This window comes from Phoca vitulina, unplaced genomic scaffold (genome assembly GCF_004348235.1).
Source record: "Phoca vitulina isolate PV1807 unplaced genomic scaffold, GSC_HSeal_1.0 scaffold13, whole genome shotgun sequence".
NCBI lineage: Eukaryota > Metazoa > Chordata > Mammalia > Carnivora > Phocidae > Phoca > Phoca vitulina.
The window spans coordinates 3217262-3238023 of NW_022589716.1; the positions used below are offsets into that span (position 1 = coordinate 3217262).

The 20762-nt window shown below is 57.8% G+C and overlaps 1 protein-coding gene across 5 annotated transcripts in view; it reads left to right on the forward strand.

The window, feature by feature from the left end:
* CRTC1 (CREB regulated transcription coactivator 1) overlaps positions 1-19807 on the forward strand; it is a 72736-nt gene extending 52929 nt beyond the window's left edge. For 3 of the 5 annotated variants that reach the window (XM_032412445.1, XM_032412446.1, XM_032412447.1), the window contains 8 exons: positions 2843-2883; positions 3401-3621; positions 8763-8896; positions 11749-12060; positions 14126-14230; positions 17213-17299; positions 17911-18091; positions 19429-19807. In XM_032412445.1, coding sequence (XP_032268336.1) covers positions 2843-2883; positions 3401-3621; positions 8763-8896; positions 11749-12060; positions 14126-14230; positions 17213-17299; positions 17911-18091; positions 19429-19640 — 1293 coding nt within the window. In that variant the 3' untranslated portion in view covers positions 19641-19807. The remainder of the gene's footprint in view (positions 1-2842; positions 2884-3400; positions 3622-8762; positions 8897-11748; positions 12061-14125; positions 14231-17212; positions 17300-17910; positions 18092-19428) is intronic. The other 2 variants (XM_032412448.1, XM_032412449.1) reach the window with 1 other exon arrangement.
* The last annotated feature ends 955 nt before the right edge of the window (positions 19808-20762 follow it).

Consider the following 20762-nt stretch of genomic DNA (forward strand, 5'->3'; position numbering starts at 1 on the left):
GCGTGGAGTTGGGATTTTGTTTTTTAAGTAGGTTCCATGCCCAGCATGGAGCCCAGTGCAGGGCTTGAACTCATGATCCTGAGATCAAGACCTGAGCCGAGATCAAGAGTTGGACGTTTAGGGGCGCCTGGGTGGCTCAGTCGGTTAAGTGTCTGCCTTCGGCTCAGGTCATGATCCCAGGGTCCTGGGATCGAGCCCCGTGTTGGGGCTCCCTGCTTAGCAGGGGAGCCTCCTTTTCTCCCTCCCCCTGCTATGCTCTCTCTCTCAATCACTCTCTCTTTCAAATAAATAAATAAAATCTTAAAAAAAAGTCTGACGTAAACTGACTGAGCCACCCAGGTGCCCCTGGAGTTAGGATTTTTGAAGGAATTTCAAAGACATGAGTGATACTCCTCATGTTGTGTGGAAAGAGCAGGATAAAGCTATTTAGAAAGGCATACAACAGTTAGAAACGGACAGGCACACCTCATTTTATTGCACTTTTCTTTATTGTGCTGTGTTTTTTACCAGTCGAAGGTTTGTGGCAACTCTGTGTTGAACAAGAATATCAGTTCCATTTTTCCAACAGCAGTTTTCTCACTTTGTGTCTCTGTGTCACATTCTGGTAATTCTCGCAGTAATTCAAATGTTTTCATTATTTTTTAAGATTTTATTTATTTGAAAGAGAGAACGAGTGGTGGGGAGGGGCAGAGGGAGAGGGAGAAAGAGAGAAGCAGACTCCCTGCTGAGCAGGAAGCCTGACCTGAGCTGAAGGCAGGTGTTTAACCAACTGAGCCACCCAGGTGCCCCTGTGTTCATTATTATTATATTTGTCGTGTGATGTTTGATCAGTGATTACAACTCGCTGAAAGCTTAGATGATGATCAGCATATTTAATTAAGGTACCTAAGTTGTTTTTTTAGACATAGTGCTTTCGCACACTTGTGCTGCATGATAGGGTAAACTTAACTTTTATATGCACCGGGAAACCAAGAAATTCATTTGACTTGCTTTACTGTGATACTTGCCTTATTGCGGTGGTCTGGAACTGAACCCACAGTATCTCCAGGGTACGCCTGTCTACACACAGATGCCCGGGGAGATGTGCGAGGGGGCGTGTCCTCTCGCATGGCCACTGTCAGCCCTTATCCCTGTCTGCATGTTTCAGTTTTGCACAGGCATATGATTTTGCATGTGATTTTCATATTCAGGGAAGAAAATAACTCAAAAAGAATTCTTACAACCCCAGTAAAATTGGGGAGCAACTGAAATGTATGGTTGCAGAGAGGTGGGTAAGGACAGACAGCAGGGTCCTTCTGAGCAGCTGAATGTGCTGCTGAGCCCTAAAGTGATGGTGAATGTTGGTGCAAACACACTTGACATCCTGGGAGTGCGAAGAGGCTGGCGGGACCCAGCATTGTGGCCCAACTTTTAACTACCGCCCATGTGAAATGATGTGTTTGCAAGGATGTCAGTAAAGGAATTCCGTTGGATTTGTTGGGAGTGGGGTGGCACTGGGGGAGGCAGGCAGTGATGGGTAAATTTTTAATACTGTTTAGAAATCCACTGTTATCCCCATAATGTTCGTGGAATGCTTTTGAAAGGATTCTTTAGAAAGTCATTGTCTTCATGCTTTGCAGAAATCCGGTAATGAAGCGACTGTTTACTCACAGAATTAAGGAGCCCGTGGCCAAGTAGAAACCCGTTCCTCTGGCATTCTCTGCAGAGGCTTAACGCTGCTGGTCGCACACTACCCCTCAGGCTCCCCAGTCGCTGCCAGCACCCCCCCAGCCCCCACCGCCGGCACCGGCATGCACTCTGGGCATGCGCATGGAGGCCGCCAGCCCAGCCCTCCGCCAGTGCATCCGCCTTCTTATATCTGATAATCCCTAAAGAACACATCAGCCTGAGGGCCTGTGAGGCCACTGGGGAATTAGGGAATGTGACACAGCTGGAGCCCTCCATCAGCACGCGGGCTCTGTCCCATCATGTCTGCCACCATCTGAAGAGTTCCCTCCTTTGTCCTTGAATGAGAGTCTAGGGGGCTCTGCCTAGAGCCTGCAGTTCTCGGGTGACCTGGTGGCCCTAGCTCGAGAGGAGGAAGCCAGGGTCTTGCTGCCAGCGGGGTTTCCTGGGACCCCCTCCCCAGCCCACAGGGCAGCCAGAGTCTTCGTCCTCAGGTGGTGGGGGCATGGGAGCACCCACGGCTCTGTGGGTCCCTGTGGGAGCCGTAGCTGAGGGACCTCTGTGGGTCAGCTAGGGGCATGGGCAGCGCCCTCTGTGTGTTCGTGGTGCCCAGTCCAAGCTTCCTCGTGCTGCCCCACATGAGGTACTTGCCTGCCGTAGACAAACGCGTGTTGAGCAGAGGCAGCTCCTTCCCCAGGAGCCCCACCCGCTCTGATCCAGGAATGGAATGGGGGATTGGCCTCGGGGTGCCGGGGTTTCCAGTGGGCCCGTTGCTGAGCTCATGTCTAACCGCGGTGGCACGCCCCTGGGGTTTCCAGGTGTAAAGAGTGGACAAGGCACGTTCTTCCTCAAATGCCTGCTCTGACAAGGGACCATTTCACCCCTGTCTGCTGTGCCCACCTTACGGGCAGGCAGAGCTAGGCTGGGATGTGCCTGCTTGCCACCAAGGGCAGGAGCTGGAGGTGGGAGCTGTAGCGACCCCTCTCCATTATCACTCTTGCTTTTGCCCCTGGGCATGTCTGGGACAGGCCCCTTGGCCTTAGAGGCTGCCTGGTTCTGGTTTGTGAGACATCCTGGGGCCTGATGAACTCCCCCTCTTGTTGGCATGGTCAGCCGTGCCCCGAGGAGCTGCAGTGTGCGAGGAGGCCCCTTAAGCCTCTGCTGTCTTCTCTTTCAGACGGGGTCCAGGCCCAAGTCCTGCGAGGTTCCTGGGATCAAGTAAGTCTCAGCAGGGCCCGCCCTGCATGCCCGGGGCTGTTGGGGCCGTTCAGATGACCCCCGGGCTTCCCGGCCGCTCAGCAGGCTGCAAGTCCTGACAAGAGGGCTGCCCTGCCGCTGGCAGCTATCCAACGAGCCTCACCGGGGTGGGGGTGGGGGGAGAAGGGGCCCTCCTACCCCTCCCTGCCTGCGGGGACCGAGCCTCCTCTCCCCGCCACTCAGCCCCAGCTCAGCCCCAGCTCACGGGCTCATCAGACACACCCTGTCCCTGGGCAGCAGGAGGACCCTCACCCCAGCCCCCTGTCCTGCGTAGACAGGCTGCTTCCTAAGGTCCCGTTGGAGGTGCAGGCTGACGGTCGTTTCTGAGCATGGCAGCACCTAATCCCAGGGTACTGTTTGGTGCCCCCTAATGTTCTTGCGCCAGCCCCCCCACCCCCTCACCCCCCACTACAGCTTCTGGGGGAGAATGGGCCGGGGCGAGAGCTCACCTCCCCCCTCTGTCTGGCCTTCCCCCCAGCATCTTTCCATCCGCTGACCAGGAAAACACTACAGCCCTGATCCCTGCCACCCACAACACAGGGGGCTCCCTGCCTGACCTGACCAACATACACTTCCCCTCCCCCCTCCCGACCCCACTGGACCCTGAGGAGCCCACCTTCCCCGTGCTCAGCAGCTCCAGCAGCACCGGCAGCCTCGCAGCCAACCTGACTCACCTGGGCATCGGCGGCACCAGCCAGGGTAAGGCCAGGCCAGGCGGTGGCAGGACTTCCTTCCCCGGCGGAGCTCAGCATCTAGTGAAGATGCCACACGGGTTTGAATGATGATTTAGCAGGATGACATCCAAAATACCGGGCACGGAGTGGGAGGCAGAACCTACCACAGGGGCTTGGCATTTCCCAATGTTGCCCAGGAAAGGCATCCTGGGCAGAGGGCACACAGCCTTGGCGGAGGCCTGGAGGTGGGAAAACTCCCAGTGTCCCCAGGGATCAGACAGTGGTTCTGAGGGTGGACTGGGGGCTTCAGAGAGTCTGAGTGAGTCCAGAACATTCTAGGAGGGGAGCCCCCAAGGGTTTGACTTGGGGTATACCAGATATTGCCCCTGCCTCTCCTTGTCCTCAGCTCTTCACGGAGGGACAGGACCAGGCCTGACCTGCTCCCTCCACACTCCCTTGCACTCAGTGGCTGACGGTGTCCCACCTGCTTGGGACACTCCAGCCCAGGCCATGGCCATGGGGACATCCCACGGGCCCCTCGCCTTCGTAGTACCTCCCAGTGCTGCCCCAGTCCTGCTCCTCTGGGGACGGGCAGCACTGTTTCCCAGTGGCATGATTCCTCTGTTCTCTTGCCTGCCCTAGCCTGTTGATGCATCCCCTCAGCCCCACCATTAGGGCCCCGCCCAACTTGGATCCCCTCCACCTTGCATGGCCTCCACCTGCCTGCCCTCCACCCGACCCCCCAGCTCCCAGCCTCTTCTCACCCAGAATCACCTCGTGGCTCTTGTCTACTCAGGACCTTGCACGGGTCCTCAGCTCCCTCCCAGTGAAAACCTGAGACCCCTGGGGCCTGGGAGGTCCGGTTCACTCTCCGACTTGGTCTCCCGCCCCCACCCCTACCCCTGCCCCCCACAGCATCTCCCGTCCAGCCAGTGAGCTCGCCTGAGGGCATTGGCACGTGCTGCTCCTCTCTTACAGTCCTCCTCTTCCTCCAGGTGGCCGCAGGGCCCCTCACCCACGCCATCCCCGCTCATACCTCCTCTTCTCAGTGAGCCGTCTCGGCCCCCTGCCCACACACCCTCACCCCCGGTCTCACTCTGCATCGCTTTTCTGCATTCACTCTGCTGCTCTTGAGTCACTCCTTTGCTCTCATCTGTCGCCTGGGTCAGGGCCAGCTCTCCCATGTCCCCACTATGACCCCCATGTCCCCGCTGTCATTCTTGCACCCATGTTGACTGTGGGCTGTGTGGGTTTGCATCCACGGAGGAGATAAGGCAGCCCTGGCAGCCTTGTGGCGAGACAGGCAGGACAGGCTGTGGGGGGACCCTTCTGTGAGTCCACACATGTCAGGACTTGGCGGCTACTGAAAGCACTACCTTGCTGTGCCCTCCGGCCTGCCCGGGAGCCAATGCTCACCCCGTCCATCTGCCTGTCGTACCTCTGCCCCAAGTGTGGTGGGCAGCACCATGCAGGGTTTTCCCAGGGAGAATCACATGCTCAAATTCACATTTGCCACAGCCCTTCTGGCTGCCCAGGGAGAACAGGCTATCAGGAGGGGCGGCAGCACCAGGGCAGGGCCCCATCGAATGCTCTAGAGAGGCTTCCAGGTAAAGTTGGCTGGCCTGGGAGCTAGGTCAATGTGGGGAGCAGAGGAACTTGAGGAGCCTGGAGCCGTTCCTGGCTTTGGTGCTGACAGGGCCAGAGGCAGGTGAAGGGTGTTGAGAACAGTGCAAGTGTTCCTAGGTTTCTAGGTGAGGAAATAGAGGCCAGAACAGTGCAAAGGGGAGCAAGACCCTGGTCTAACAGCACTGAGGCTCTGTTCCTGCTTGTACACCCCTGGCCCCGTGCCCACCCAGGCTCAGCTACCAGGCAGAGGATGCCAGCCCCCGCTGTGCCCCCCCCACCCCCAGGGAAGGCCTAGAAGACAAAATGAGCAGATTCAGGCAGCCTGAGACCCACGGCCTCCTGAGAGGTGGGTGGGCAGGCAGCATCCACACAGGCCTGCGCAAAGCAAGAAATCAGAAGGTTGGCTCGGGATGCTGGTGGGGGCCCCCCGTGTGCAGACACCGCTGTTTCCTGGCCCCCCATTTTTCTCCTCACGTCTCGCCGAGAGCACCACCCCCTCCTCCAGAGGGTCCTTGGCAGCCCCCCAGCGCCGGCCCGGGAGCTGTGTACCCCCGGCCCACGCCGAGTCTAAACAAGCACAGGAAAACACAGCACATGTGAAAGTCATAGACGCGGGAACAAGCGCAGACCCCGATCGTGGGGCCCAGACCCCGGCCCGCCTGGCTGGGAGCGCCAGCCCAGTAATGTCTGACATGTGTTTGGTTGTTTGCGAACCTGCCGTTCTAGCAGCTCGCCTGGCAGGGGCTTCGCTTTCTGGGCGCATTTTAAATGAAGCCGAGCCGCTGGCCCCTGGCACACATGGAGATCGCCCCCCCACCCCAGCCCACCCGCCAGTCGGAACGTGAGCCCCTCGAGAAAGAATGGGAGGCTTCCGCCACCAGGGAGACAGCGGCCCCTTTCGTCCTCTTAAACATTTGCTGAGGTCGTTTTCCTGGTTGTTGGCCAGAACCCGGAGGAGGGCAGGCCCGGGTCCTCCTTCCTGGCACGGCTCCGAGGCCTGCCGGCCCCGCACACAAGGCTTGCGTGCCTCAGGCTGGGCCCCTGCCACCTGGCCTGCCCTCCCTTGGCAGCTCTCCCTGCCCACCCCAGACTTCCCTTCCAGCTGGCCTCACTCCTTTTCCCAAAGGTGATCCAGGTTGCCAAAAGGAATTCAACAGCAAGGCATCCGTCCGCCCTCCCGGTCCAACTGGCCTCTCCTGGGGTGGTGGCCTGCCCAGTGTGAGACCAGGAGCTCACTCTGCAGCCCAGCAGAGGATTAAAAACTCCCTTGTATTCCGGATCGACAGAGGCTGGCAGCCCAAGCGCCAAATCCAGCCTACGGTGTGTTTTGTCTGGCCCGTAGTTGCGTGCGTGATGTTTGAATCAACATTTTTTTTTTTTAGATTTTTTATTTCTTTATTTGACAGTTGGAGACATAGCGAGAGAGGGAACACAAGCAGGGGGAGTGGGAGAGGGAGAAGCAGGCTTCCCGCGGAGCAGGGAGCCCGATGTGGGGCTCAGTCCCAGGACCCTGGGACCATGACCTGAGCCGAAGGCAGACGCCTAACGACTGAGCCACCCAGGCGCCCCTGAATCAACATTTAAAAATCAGGAGAGTGCATGTAAATCTCGGGATTTCTGGCTTCTCTTGAAGAATCGGAAGGCCCAGCAGTGGTGGGTGGAGGTCCTGGGCCTTGAGATGGTCCAGTTTGCCCCAAGCCCCTGTTGCCGCACTGACCCTCTCTCTCCTGGCCTTGGCCTCTGCTGCTTAGCAAGCCCTGACATCGCTTCTCCCTGGGTGTGGCGTGTTCTCAGCCTGAAGAACATAAGAGGCCGTGGACACTCAGAGAAGGGGAGGGAGCAGCCCGTGGGCCTGACTCTGAGTGTTCTCTGATCAGGCATCTCCTGGACTCCTCCTGCTCAGGCTTCTTGTCCATGCCCCCTTGATGTTGCTGTGTCTGCAGCAGCCTGATTCTGGGGCCCGAGGTCTGTGCGTAACCTGGAACCCAGGGCTCTGCCTCGGGAGCACTCAGCGGCGCCAGGCCCTCCTGTGGTGCACGGCTGCGTGGAGCTGCCAGGGCGACCGAGGGGAAATGCAGGCATGACCAGGCTTGCCTTGCACAGTGAGAAGGCTGCCCGTCCTCTCCCCTCGGTGTGTGCTGGGTGCCTTCCCACTGGCCTGTGAGCCCGCTGTCTCACCTGCTGGACCCAGGTTGATCTGATGGCCTTGGCAGGATGTGCCCAGTTGACCCCGGTGAGTCAGGCTCCTACATCGGCCTTGACTGCAGGCGAGACTGGCTTCAGAGCCTGCTCCCGACCTCATTAGGGCCCTCACGGTGAACTCTTGAGGGTGGCTGTTACCATTTCCATCTCAAGGATAAGGAAGCAAGTCTGGGGGATCAGGCCAAGCCCCCAGGGCTCCCCCAAACATCAGGAGGCCTGTTGCTTCCCTGGCACAGTTCCCCAGGAAAACCCAGCAGGCCCCAACTGCTGCCACACGGAACTTGACCTCACTCAGCTCCTTCACGACAGACACATCCAGGGATAGGATTGCTGGGGGAGGGAGCCAGGGTGAGGGAAAGGGCAACATGGAGCACTCCTGACAGGAGGTCAGTTGGGAACATGGGTATCGGAAGAAGATAGAGAATAACTGAGTTTCTAGCAGGGCTGATGGTCGAGCATGGAGAGCACACGAGGTGGTGTGGGGGGAGGGGCTGAAGGAGCAGTTACAGGAAGGTACGATTTTGTTGGAGGAGGATAAGGGGAGCATGAAGCTTTAGAGAAACTGCAGCGTCTGGACAGGACCAGCTTTCTTTTTTTCAAAGATTTTATTCATTTATTTGAGAAAGAGCACAAGCGGTGGGGAGGGCAGAGGGAGAAGCATACTCCCAGCTGAGCAGGGAGCCTGACTCGGGCCAAATCCCAGGACCCTGGGATCATGACCTGAGCCAAAGGCAGACGCTTAACTGACTGAGCCACCTAGGCGCCCCCAGGACCAGCTTTCTTGAAGCTAACCAAACCCCAAGGCAGTTTAGGCAAAAAAGGGCACTGATTATCTCCCCAAACCAGGAAGCACCAGTATGGCTGGATCCAGGGCACAGGTGCTGCCTCTACCCCTCAGCCCCTGATTGTCCAGCTGGCTCTTCCCCTTGCAGCCGTGTGATGCTCCCCCTACACAGCTCCAGACGTCCCTCCTTGGAGTTCCTTCAAAAGTCCCAGGGCAGGCTCTCATTGGGCCAGTGTGGTAACATGTCCATCTGGGAGCCAATCATGTGGTGGTACAGAGGCAGGGAAGTGCTGATTGGCAGGGCCTGTGGGACACACTCCTCTTGGAGGGATGATAGGATAAGTGGGAGAGTGTGGACCAGCATGGGGATGGATCAGGAAGGAGAACAGAGCCCACACAAGTATTGGAGCCTTGGAGGGGGCACCCTGGGTTTGGTGATCCAGGACACAATGGATTCTGTCTGATTGGGCTATTGTCAGCAGTGATCATGGTGTGTGAGCAGCCTTCTGGAGGCTAGAGTCAGGCCCACCCTTCTCTCCTGTCCTTCCTTTCAGGGATGAGCACACCAGGCTCCTCACCACAGCACCGCCCGGCTGGTGTCAGCCCATTGTCCCTGAGCACGGAGACAAGGAGGCAGCAGGCCCAGCAGGTGTCACCCACCCTCTCCCAGCTGTCACCCATCACTCAGGTGTGAGGGCTTGGGGGGGTGGGGGAGGTGTGGCCAGCTCTACCCCTCTGGGAGACCTCCCTCTCCTTCCTGGGGGCTATAGAATCCTGAAGACAAAGGTTCCCAACACTTTTGGCTGTTTGTCAAATTTTCAAACACACAGAAATGCGTTCATTACTGGCCTGCAGTCTCCTGTACCTGTCAAGGGCAGATTGTGTGACTCTTCTTTATTGTGTTACTTTTCCTCGAGGGTCTAGTTGTTTAGAGAGTTATTTTTTTAAACATTTTTTTAAAGATTTTATTTATTTATTTGACAGAGAGAGACACAGTGAGAGAGGGAACACAAGCAGGGGGAGGGGGAGAGGGAGAAACAGGCTCCCCGCCGAGCAAGGAGCCCGATGCGGGACTCGATCCCAGGACCCTGGGATCATGACCCTAGCCGAAGGCAGACGCTTAATCAACTGAGCCACCCAGGCGTCCTTAGAGAGTTATTTATTTATTTATTTTTCAGTTTACCATAATTTTGTTTCATCTGCTTTTTTGGTAGCTTGTGTGTGTTTAAGAATTGATCTTTTTCATCTAGTTATCCATTGTGCTGGCATATGATCGTTCATAGCACTCAATCATTTTTATTTTCTGAAGTCCGTAGTAATATTCCCACTTTCATTTCTGATTTCAGGAATTTGATTCTTTTTTACTTAGTTTAGGCCCACAAAACAAGTTAGGAAGTGTTCCCTCTTCTTCTGTTTTCTTGGGAAGCGTTTAAGAAGCACTGGTGTAAACTCTTTAAATATTTGGTAGAATTCACCAGCAAAGCCACTGGTCTGAGCTTATCTTCATTGGGAGGGGTTTTTTTTTTCAAGTTTTTATTTAAATTCCAGTTAGCATACAGTGTTCTAGTAGTTTCAAGTGTACAATATAGTGATTCATCACAACAAGTATACTCCTTAATCCCCATCACCTATTTCCCCCATCCCCCCACCTACCTCCCCTTTGGTAACCAGCAATTTATGCTCTATAGTTGGGTCTGTTTCTTGGTTTGTCTCTCTCTTTTTTACCCCCGCTTTGCTTGTTTTTTCTGTTTCTTAAATTCCACATATGAGTGAGATCATGTGGTATTTGTCTTTGTCTGATTTATTTCACTTGGTATTATACTGTCTAGGTCTGTCCACGTTGTTGCAAATGGCAAGATTTCATCCTTTTTTAATGGCTGAATAATATTCCATTGTATATATACCACATCTTCTTCACCTGTTTATCAATCAGTGGACACTTGAGCTGCTTCCATAATTTGGCTGTTGTAGATAATGCAGCTGTAGACATTGGGGCGCATGTATCCCTTTGAGTAAGTATTTTTGTGTTCTTTGGGTAAAGACCTAATAGGGCGATTGCTGGCTTGTAGGGTAGTTCTATTTTTAACTTTTTGAGAAACCATACCGGTTTGCATTCCCACCAACAGGGCAAGAGGGTTCCCCTTTCTCCTCATCCTCGCCAACACCTGTTGTTGCTTGTGTTGTTGATCTTAGCCATTCTGACTAGTGTGAGGTGATACCTCTTTGTAGTTTTGATTTGCCTTTCCCTGATGATGAGTGATGTTGAGCATCTTTTAATGTGTCTGTTGTCCATGTGTATGTCTTCTTTGGAAAAATATCTATTCATGTCTTCGGCTCATTTTTTAATTAGATTATTCATTTCTTGGGTTTTGAGTTTTGTAAGTTCTTTATACGTTTATATGTTTTGGATACTACCTTTATATGTTTGGATACTACGTTTGTCAGAAATGCCATTTGCAAATATTTTCCCTTGGGAGGTTTTTGATTACTGATTAAATCTCCTTTCTTGATATAGGTCTATTCAGATTTTCCATTTTTTCTTGGATCAGTTTGGTAGGTTGTGTGTTTCTAGGAATTTGTCCATTTTGTCTATTTTTTTTAAATCCCTAATAGATAATATTTTTGTTGTTTGTTTTTTAACATAACCTCAGTGGCATTGTCCACCTCCAACAAAACTGACAGGCATTCCTCCATACCCTCCAATGCCTCACCTAGGCCCGGTTCTCCTCTATGTCTCTGTCTACCTGTTCAGATCAGGATCCAAACAGAGGCACAGGTAGCTCTCCATCTGTGACCCCTGTTCCTTCTCCCCTCTCCCTTAAACCTGCCTTCCTTTTCTAGAGACTCCTTTTTTGTTCATGAAGTAACCACCACTTATTAGAGGCCAGGCATTCTGCGAAGTATTATATCCTGTAGCTCCTGGTTGCATACTGCCTCCCTCGGAGGGCAGGAGCCCTGGCCTGCCCCAGGAGCTGTCTGTAGATTCACAAATGTTGAAAACTTCCCTCTAACCAGGGAAAACTTTTCCTCTTTCCAACTCCAAGAAGACCTGAGCTGGTCATGACCGAGTGGCCACACCAGCGCGTCCATCACCCGCACCGTCTCCAACCCCCGCAGAGTTGGGCTAGGCGCAGGCTGCCTGCTGGGTTGCTGGACTGTGGCGCCCTGTGCCTGCCTGCAATGGGCAAACTCTAGCTCAGAGAGGCCAGGGACCTCCTGGGCCTGAGTGGGTACGGAAGGTGGTGCCCACCTCTCCGTGTGTGGCAGAGACGAAGGAAAGGCTCGTTGGGGGCAGGGCACTTCCAGCTGGATGAGAAGTCCCGGCCCTGTCCAGCTGCAGCCTAACCCTCTGTGGCCCTGGGCGAGGCCTGCCCTCTCTAGGCCTGTGCTTCTCCAGTCCAGGGTCTGGATGTCCCTTTGTTTATCCATGACATCTTTGCTGAGCACGTCAGGTCATGGGGTGTCCCCAGGGCCCAGGTACTCCCAGCCTGGCCCCCGCTGCCTAGTGGCCTCCCACCTGACGCCCTCCTCTTCCCCCAGGCTGTGGCCATGGATGCCCTGTCTCTGGAGCAGCAGCTGCCCTACGCCTTCTTCACCCAGGCGGGCTCCCAGCAGCCTCCGCCGCCGCAGCCCCAGCCCCCTCCTCCGCCGCCGCCCGCGTCCCAGCAGCAGCCGCCCCCACCACCCCCGCAGGTGCCCGTCGGCCTCCCCCCAGGCGGCCCCCTGATGCCAAGTGCCAGCTTGACGCGGGGGCCCCAGCTGCCCCCGCTCGCGGTCACGGTACCGTCCTCTCTCCCCCAGTCCCCCTCAGAGAACCCGGGCCAGCCGCCAATGGGGATCGACATTACCTCGGTAAGCCCAGGGTGGGGTTTTGTGGGGCCTGTCTGGGGGGCTCATGCAGGAGGATCCCAGGGGCTGTGGGAGGCCCCCATTGGGCTCCCAAGGCCCAGAAACACTCAGGTGTCTGGCCTAAGCCTTCTCGAGGTTCCACTTCAAGGCCAACTTGGCCAGGGGTCAGAGCTGAAGCAAACACTGCTGGGCTGAGGTCTCATCCCATGTATAGATGGGGAGGCTGAGACACAAGCAGGAATCATTTGCCCCAACTTCACCCAAGATGGGCCACCCTGTGTCTGACTGCCAAGGCTCCCCCATGGCCCTTGATGCCCAGTACTTCAACCCTTCCCACCTGAAATGGCTTCCTTGGGGCAGGGAGGGCTCAGAACTCTCAGGGCTTGGGGAACAGATCCTGGGAGCCAGAAGCACAGAGGGGAACTTGGAGGAGGAGAGCTAAAGCGCCCCTGTGGTTCATGCAGCACAGTGCCCTGGGCCCAGAGGTGCAATTTAGACCATGGGACCCCTTGCCTGGGCCTGGGCTCGGGGTAATGGGTGCTAGGTTTCGACCTTTGCACCCCCAAAGCTTCTTGATTGTTCAGGCTTTTGCCCTGGTGGCAAGGGGGTGGTCAGAGCCACCTTTGGCCATATCCAAGGAACTGGGACCACATTTGGGGTACAGCAAGCTCTCTCCACTCAGCCCTTGGCTGCCAACCCCAAGATAAATGTCATCAGAATATCCTGTGCTCTGCAAAGACTACCCCCCTGAGCTGGGCAGGGTGGGTGAATAGAGACCTGTTTCCAAGCTGCTCTGACCCCTCATAGGGCAGACCCCAGGGGCCCCCCAGATAGGAACGCACGCAAGCTCTGATGGTGGAGCCTGCCTGGGGTACCTCATTCCCTGACGCCCTCCACCAGTGGTACCTCACTTTTGAGCCGGGCAGACAAGGGAGGCAGGGGTGTCCGGGGCACAGGCATTACCCCCAGGCTCGCAGGCAGGCGCGTCTGCTGCCGGGCGCCCCTACCAGGGACTTCTGGCTGCCTTGGGGCAGGGGCTCTGGTGGCCTCTTCCTTGGTCTGTGCTGACTCAGCCAAGCAAGGAGAATGTCCCTCTGGACATTTTCTTCTTTTCAACTCTGAGAAGGTCCAAGCCAGTCACTGCCAAGTGACTGTGCTGGCACCTCCAACACTGATACCTTGTTAATTGAGCCCCCATGCCCCACCCGGGCTCAGTCCCTATCCCAGACTACTTAGAACGGCCCACTGAGGAAATGGGGGAGACCGAGCATTTATGGGGCCCTGGGCTGGTTGTCCGGGCCTTGGTGAACAACAGGCCCGGAGAGGTCAGGCAGCCTGTCCAGAGGCACACAGCGGGTGCTGGCTGGACTGGGAACAGAGCAGGGTCTAAATCCAGGTTCCTGACCCAGCCCATCCTGCCCCTGGTGAGAAGCTAAGGCCCTCTCTCCTTCGGGTGCGGCGGTTGCTGTCCCTTGGAGGTCTCTGGACAGCATACCCATCAGGCTTGTCCTAAGTGATGCTGCTGATAGTGACTGCCCAGTACTGGGTGTCCTGCAGCGTGCCCCGGGTGGCCTTTGCTGTCGTCCCACCTCTGCTGGAGGTGGGCAGGATGTGCCAGCACGCAGAGCTGGAGCTCAGAGACCTGAGGGCGCTGCCCGGAGTCGGCAGCAGAAGGCAGCACGTCCCTGCCCCGCCCTGGGCCTCCCGTGCACACCTGGGTGTGGGTGTGTTTGTACACACGTGTGGCTGTGTGCACACCTGTATGGGTGTGGGCGTGCGTTCGTGCGGGTGCTCTGGAGCCCGCTGTGCCCCTCCCACAGCCCTCCAGTATGATCCATGAAGCTGGGTTCTCTGACCAATGCCCCCCCCCCCCCGGGAGCCCCAAAAGGCCCCAGGCTCAGACAGGGCTCAGGGACCCACACCTCTTGCAGGTGCTCCCGATACTCTGCTCACCCGATAGGTGCGGGGGAGGGGGTGTGTGTTTGGGGGGGTGCCCAGTGGGGAATGGCCAGCCCCAGGACGCCAGGCCTGGGGCCCCTCGCGCGTCCTGACCTGTCTGTCGTCGCAGGCGCCGGCTCTGCAGCAGTACCGTGCTAGCGCCGGCTCCCCGGCTAACCAGTCTCCCACCTCACCTGTCTCCAATCAAGGCTTCTCCCCGGGGAGCTCCCCGCAAGTAAGGGACGCCGCCGCCCCTCGCCCAGCGCCCTGCACTCCGGCCCTGCTTCGCACCCCCCACGTAGCGACCCGCCCGCCGTCTGTGCCTCACGCCTCATTCCACGCCATCTCGTCCGCCCCGGCGGGGCAGGGAGCATGAGGCGCGGCCACGTGCCCGCGGGCCCGTCTGGGGGTGGTGGGCTCCTCACTCGCACTAGGGACCTTCGTGTCGGCCACACCCTGGCCTCTTGCCCGGCAGTCAGGGCCCCTTCAGCCTGCGGCTCAGAGCACGTGTCCAACAGCATCGAGACTCCCAGAAGTGGAGGGGTTCTCCTCCCACCGTGGGGCACAGCTGAGGTGACAGCTGGCCTGTGGTTGGGGCTCTGAGTCCTCAGATTGTTCTCCCCTCTGCCTCGCTGGAAGGCAGGTCCTCACAGGGAGCTTTTCTGAGTGGCACTGCAGCCTCTCAGGGGCCTCTGTCCCCGTCTCAGCAGAGGAGGAGACTGAGGCTTGCCCCAGGCAACAGAAGGGCTTGACCACATCCATCAGACTTGGGTTTTCCCCCAACACCGTTGGACCCCAGTCTCTGACACATGTACATGCACGCATACCCCCCTCCAGGTTCCTCAGAATTCTCCTTAGCACCGCTCTCAGCCCATGGCTGAATTCTATCTGGAACATTCCACCAGAGGAGAAGAGGTGCCTACAAAGCTAACATCTGGGCTCAGAATTTCGATGCTGCAGAGCCTCCTCAGGACCCCACCACCCCATCCCCAAAACGTCACCAAGCTGAGAGACTCCCAAGAGCTGCTGCCACAGGGCAGTGCCCAAGGCCCTGAAGCCTCATTCTTGGCCCGGGGGGGGCAACAGGATTTTCCTTCCTTGCTAAGGAAGGGAGAGGACCTGTCCCACCAGGCAGGACCATGCAAGAACAATGTCGGGCTCCCTTGTCCCAGGGGGACATGCCCTGCTGTCCCCACTTCCCCAGTTCTCAGAAGTGCGCCCAGGTTGGGCCCTGTATTGAGATGGTGGGTGTCCTGTTCAGGAAGGCTGCTCTCATGATTCCATCTGCTATAGGAGGAGCTCTCCTAGGATGCTTCCTCCACCACCCCACAGTGGCCTGGGGTCCTGCTGGGACCATCCGTGTGCAGCTTTCCTGCTCCAGAGGCAGGTGGGGAGGGCATCTGTGAGTTCAGGGCAGGCCAGAGGTCAGCCTGGTGTCTGCAAGCTCTAGATACATCCACACCGGCTCCCAGCTCTTGTGGCTCCCGAAAAGCGTCTAGTCGTGTCCTGTGGTGTCATGGAATGCTGAGGGATGGGAGAAGCAGGTCAGGCAGGGGAAGTGGCAGGTGGGGCCTGTTCCTGGGGCTGGTCCTTGAGTAATGTCTCTTTTTACACAGGAAGCAGGACAGGAATTCAAGGGTGGAGCAGATTTCTCAGGAGAGATTTGCCTAGACCAAAGTGGGCTCATCCATCCTAGGGAGAAAGTGTGTTGCTGTCTCGTCAAGCCCAAGACTGTGTGTTGGTCTATCCATCCATTCACTGGGGTGCTGGCAAGGGAGGCAGGCAGCTCGAGTGGCTGTGAGGACAGGGCTGTCAGGTTGTCTGGACTCAACCAGACCTGGGTTTAAGATGGCCAAGAGGCTCACTTGGGGGCAGACCGTGCTGGGTGGAGGCCAGGCCTGGCTTCGTACTGCAGCTGGGTCCCTAGGTTGCATTCAGTGGCCCCGTGGGCCAGGGCCTCCCTTCTCCTCCCCAGCCTCCCCAGCCTCGAGTGCACATTGTATCTGTCTGACCGTACCCTGGGCCTTAGGCAGCTGGCCTTCGGTATTGTGTTCCTCCCTTCCATTCTGAGTGGACCTTTCTGGCAGTCTCTCATGGCAGCCTCACAAAAGAAACCTTAGCCTGGGTCCTCTGCTTGTGATGGGCCCCTTTGAGGCCAAGGCCGTGGGGATAGACACAGATACCCCAGAACAGACCTGCTTCCTCCTTAATGGGGAATCCCGGCCACAACCTTGCAGCCCCCTTTTCCAAACCTGAAGCTGGCTATAGTTAGGGCAAAGGTGGCATTTTTTTCTTTCTGCTCTCAGCTCACTCACCAAGGAGGAAACAGACTCAGGTCTGGGCTGCGGAAATGTTTCCTGAGGCCCGGTGCCCCATGTGAGGTCTGGCCACACATTGGCTGTCCCTCCTCCCTTGCACATCCCACCAGGCTCCATCCTGCCGTCTCTCTCTGGAATCATGGGAGCAGGCAGGGGCTCCAAGCTCCTGTTCCCTGGCATCTCTACTGCCTGTGAGGGTCCCCAGTCTGTTGCTCTTCTCCCAGGAGCAGACCTGGCCCCCAGCTGGCCTTGGAAGAGCAGGAGGTGGGCTTCCTGCCCACCCATGGGCCCTGGGGTCCCCCAGGCCGGCAGCCAGGGCAGATAGCCAGGCAGGGGGGCTTTCTGTGTGCCTGTCCTGTGCTCACTCGGCTGGCATCCGGCTCTGTGCACCTGTCCTGTCCACGTGTATATGGCCTGCCACCATGTCCCATGTCTCCCTGGGGGCTTGACAAGGGTCACCAAGTGCACTGCCCTTCCTGAAATTCAGAACACCCCCCACCCTGGCCCCGGTCACGTGTTTTCCTCTGGACCCTGTCGGGGGTTTCCTGATCCCTGTGCCCGCCCCCCATCTTCTATCTGATAGAAATAGGGTCACCCATACCTGGGCTCAAGTAGAGGAGATGGGGGGATGCTTTGGGGGATATTGGGGTACAGAGGCCCCCCCAGGAGCAGGTGCTGGAAACATCCTGAGATTGGGGGACACCCCTCCATCCTGGAAGGTGTGGGCTCTCCCAGGAGGCCTGTAATAGGTGCTCAGCCTCCTTTATTCTGAGCATCCTATTGGAGGTTCCAGGGGCCTCCCTATGGGCACAAGCAGCCTGTGGGAGGTCCTCCACCCCGGCAGCCCCTGACCTGTTCTTGGGGACAGTGATGACAGCAGGCCTCTCTTCTGTCTGCAGCACTCCTCCACCTTGGGCGGCGTGTTTGGGGACTCGTACTATGAGCAGCAGATGGCGGCCAGGCAGGCCAATGCTCTGTCCCACCAGGTGAGCGGGTGCCCGGGTCACAGCGCCCACAGCAGACGCTCACCCGGACCCCGCCCGCCCCTCGGGCCTGAGCTTCGCTCCTAGGGCTCCCTCCTGTCTCTAGGCCTTGGAGGGCGTGGCTTGGCTCTGCCTCCCCAGGCCCCTGCACCGGGCCCACAGAATGAGGCCAGCGGCAGAGGGGGAGGAAGGGTGGGCAGCGATCACCGGCAGGGACAGGTGGTGCCTGTGGCATTGGCGCCTCAGCGTGGGCCGTGCATGTGGGTTTGCTGGGAGGCGGAACTGGCTTTGCGTGGAGGTCAGGGTCAAGGGCATGTGGGCATGAGAAGGGTTGGCCGCTTCCTGGAGCAGGTCACTCACCCATCCATCCTTCCATCAATCCATCCATCCAGCAAGCCCTGACGGGGCCGTATGTGGACAGGCCCGGGCAGGTTCAGAGAGGAAGGAGGGGGAGACCTTAGGGCATAGTCTCCTATTCAACAAGCCCTCAGTGTCTGAGCACAGGCGCCGGGCATCTTGCAGAGGAGCTGGTCCCGGCTGCTGCAGGACAAGCCAGCCAGCAATAGCCAGGGGCTCAGCAGGGCCGGCCTCATGCCTGTGTGCTTGCCCCGCAGCTGGAGCAGTTCAACATGATGGAGAACGCCATCAGCTCCAGCAGCCTGTACAGCCCGGGCTCGACGCTCAACTACTCGCAGGCGGCCATGATGGGCCTCACGGGCAGCCACGGGAGCCTGCCGGACACCCAGCAGCTTGGCTACCCCAGCCACAGCAGCATCCCCAACATCATCCTCACAGGTGAGGCCACCTGGCCGTGGCGTCCGAGGTGGGGGTCTTGGGCAGAGTGCCTCCAGGGGGCCTGGCAGCTGCAAGGGGCCTCATCCCCAGAAGAGATGGCACCCCTGCCCTGCAGGATGAGGAGGCCAGACCCCACCAACCTTGACTCATTGCTGGGCTGTGTGGAACAGGCCCCCGGGGACACACTGGACCCTGGACCAGGCTTCCCGTATCCCGTTCTCAGAGCAAGAGCGGGCAGAGCCGGTCACTCACCCAGCCCTGCGTCTGCTACCCAGGCCCCTCAACCCCATTAGCTGAGTATACTGGAGTCACAGGTGACTGGGGGGGTGGGCCCTGCCTGGCAGGGCTTGTCACAGTCAGCGGACATGGAACAGCTCGCACACACTGCGATGAGCATCCCCGAACAGCCTGAGCACAGCACGTGTGAGTCAGTCCCTGCTCCATGTGGCATAGAACCCAGACCCTTTGCTGCCTCCGCCCCACCTGGTAGGTTCTGGCTTTTATTGAAAGAAGCAATTTCCTTATAAGCGAGGACTACCTGAGGATTGAGAGTGACACTCTCTGGTGGTCCCACTGACATCTCCAGGATGGAGGAGTCCATGCCCAGAGCCACCCTTAACCCCCCACCCCCACCCCAAGGCGTAGTGCTTCCTCCCTACCTCAGGGGTGAGCAGTGGCCTGCAGTAGATGCTCTGGGGGCCGTAGCTTCAGACGCATGAGAAGGCTTAGGCCCCTGTGATTGCCCCGGTAGCCCAGAAAGACCAGGATTTTCATACCCATGTCTCAGATTGGGAAACTAAGGCCTACCTAAGGTGTCACTACAAGTAGAGGAGAGAGCTCGGGTTTGAACCCGGGTCTTGCGGGGGAGATGGGGAATTCACACACACCTCAGCCTGCTTCTCAGGGATGCGCACAGAGGAGATGTCCTGGCAGAGCAGGAAAGGCCCCTGCCCCTGCCAGCTCACGCTGAATGTTTGTGACCTAGGTCTCAGCCCAGGGCTTCCCAGCCTTGGCACTGCTAACACGTGGGGCTGGATCTTTCTCTGGGGGGTGGTGGGGGCTATCTTGTGCATTCCGAGGTGCTGAGCAGCATCCCTGCTCCCCACCCACCTGATGGCAGTAGCATTTCCTCTTCTCCAGTCATGACAACTAAAAATGCCCCTAGACATCACCAGTATAACCCCCAGAGGGCGAACCCCCAGGTAAGTACCCCTGGGGTGGCCCAAGGCCCTCTTCCCTGAGCATTGACAGGGTCCATGGGGGCACAGGGCATGGGAACAGAGAGCCAGGGCCATGCTGAGACTTCTGTCCTATTCCCCCCCACCTTCCCCGCCCAGTGACGGGAGAGTCCCCTCCCAGCCTGTCTAAAGAACTGACCAGCACACTGGCCGGGGTCGGTGACGTCAGCTTCGACTCCGACAACCAGTTCCCCCTGGACGAACTCAAGATTGACCCCCTGACCCTGGACGGACTGCACATGCTCAACGACCCCGACATGGTCCTGGCCGACCCGGCCACCGAGGACACCTTCCGGATGGACCGTCTGTGAGCTGCACACCCGGCACATCGGCGCCCAGCCCCCGGCTCCATCACCCCGCCGGTCAGTGGTCCCGACGGCGTCTCCCTGAGCCCAGGGACGGCCGCGCTCCGTCCTTCGCAAACGGCCGAGCTTGTGATTCTGAGCTTGCAATGCCGCCAAGCGCCCCCTGCCCACCCGCCCGCCCCCCCAGCTGTCCACCTCCCTCGGGAGGCCGCGTGTCACCCCCGCGGACCCTCCCTGCGCGTGCTCTCTCGCCCCCCACCCTGGGCCATGAGCCGTCCCCTCTGTAAGATGCGGAAAGCGTGTTGGGCAGGGCCACCGGCCTGGAGGGGGCGCTGTGGTCCACGGCGGCGGTGGGCTGAGGTGCATTTTCCGACTGTTGTCCAGCTCTCACTGCCTTCCTTCGTTCCTGGTCCCCCCCCACCCGCCCGGCCACCCCCCAGCCTGAGGTTAGGTAGCGAGCCAGCCTCCCCCCCTCCCCGCCCCGCCAAAGGGAGAAGGTGCCAGAGAGAGGGGCAGACACAAAGTGAAATAAACACTATTTTGACTGCTGTCTTTTATATTTCTGAGCACATTCAGAGAATGCTAGAGTCCGTCCCATGGAGGTAGACTATAAAAGGTGTGAACAGAGCATGCAAAGCAGCTAAATCTTCCCGGGACCCACACTCCTGCTTTGCCCTCCCCCAGCCAGGTCCCTCTGTGGCCACCTTTGCCCTGAAAGTGAAGCCCCTGGCCAGGATGAAGGGGCCTGCCAGGGGATGCATGTGGAGACGGGGGTTATTTCTGGGGGTTGTTTTCGTCTCTCAACTTGTTTTCATCTTTTCTTCTCTGTACCGTGGTCACTGTTACTGTTATTTAAAGAACGGGGTGGGGAGGGGGTGGCCAGGGCATTTTTTGTTGTGTTTTTGTTTGTTTCTTTTGGTTTGTATTTACACTTTGGTTGTAGACGAGTAGCTGACTCCTTCAATCCAACACTTGCCTGAGAGCATGTTTTTATTCCAGATATCCCATGTTATATATTTTTTAAGCTAACTGGAAGCAGGCTCCTGCCTGCAGGGTCTGAGCTGAGTCTCCGGCCGCTTTCGCTCAGGCCCGCGCTATCTCGAAATGGAAGGGCTGAGTGAGGGCGGG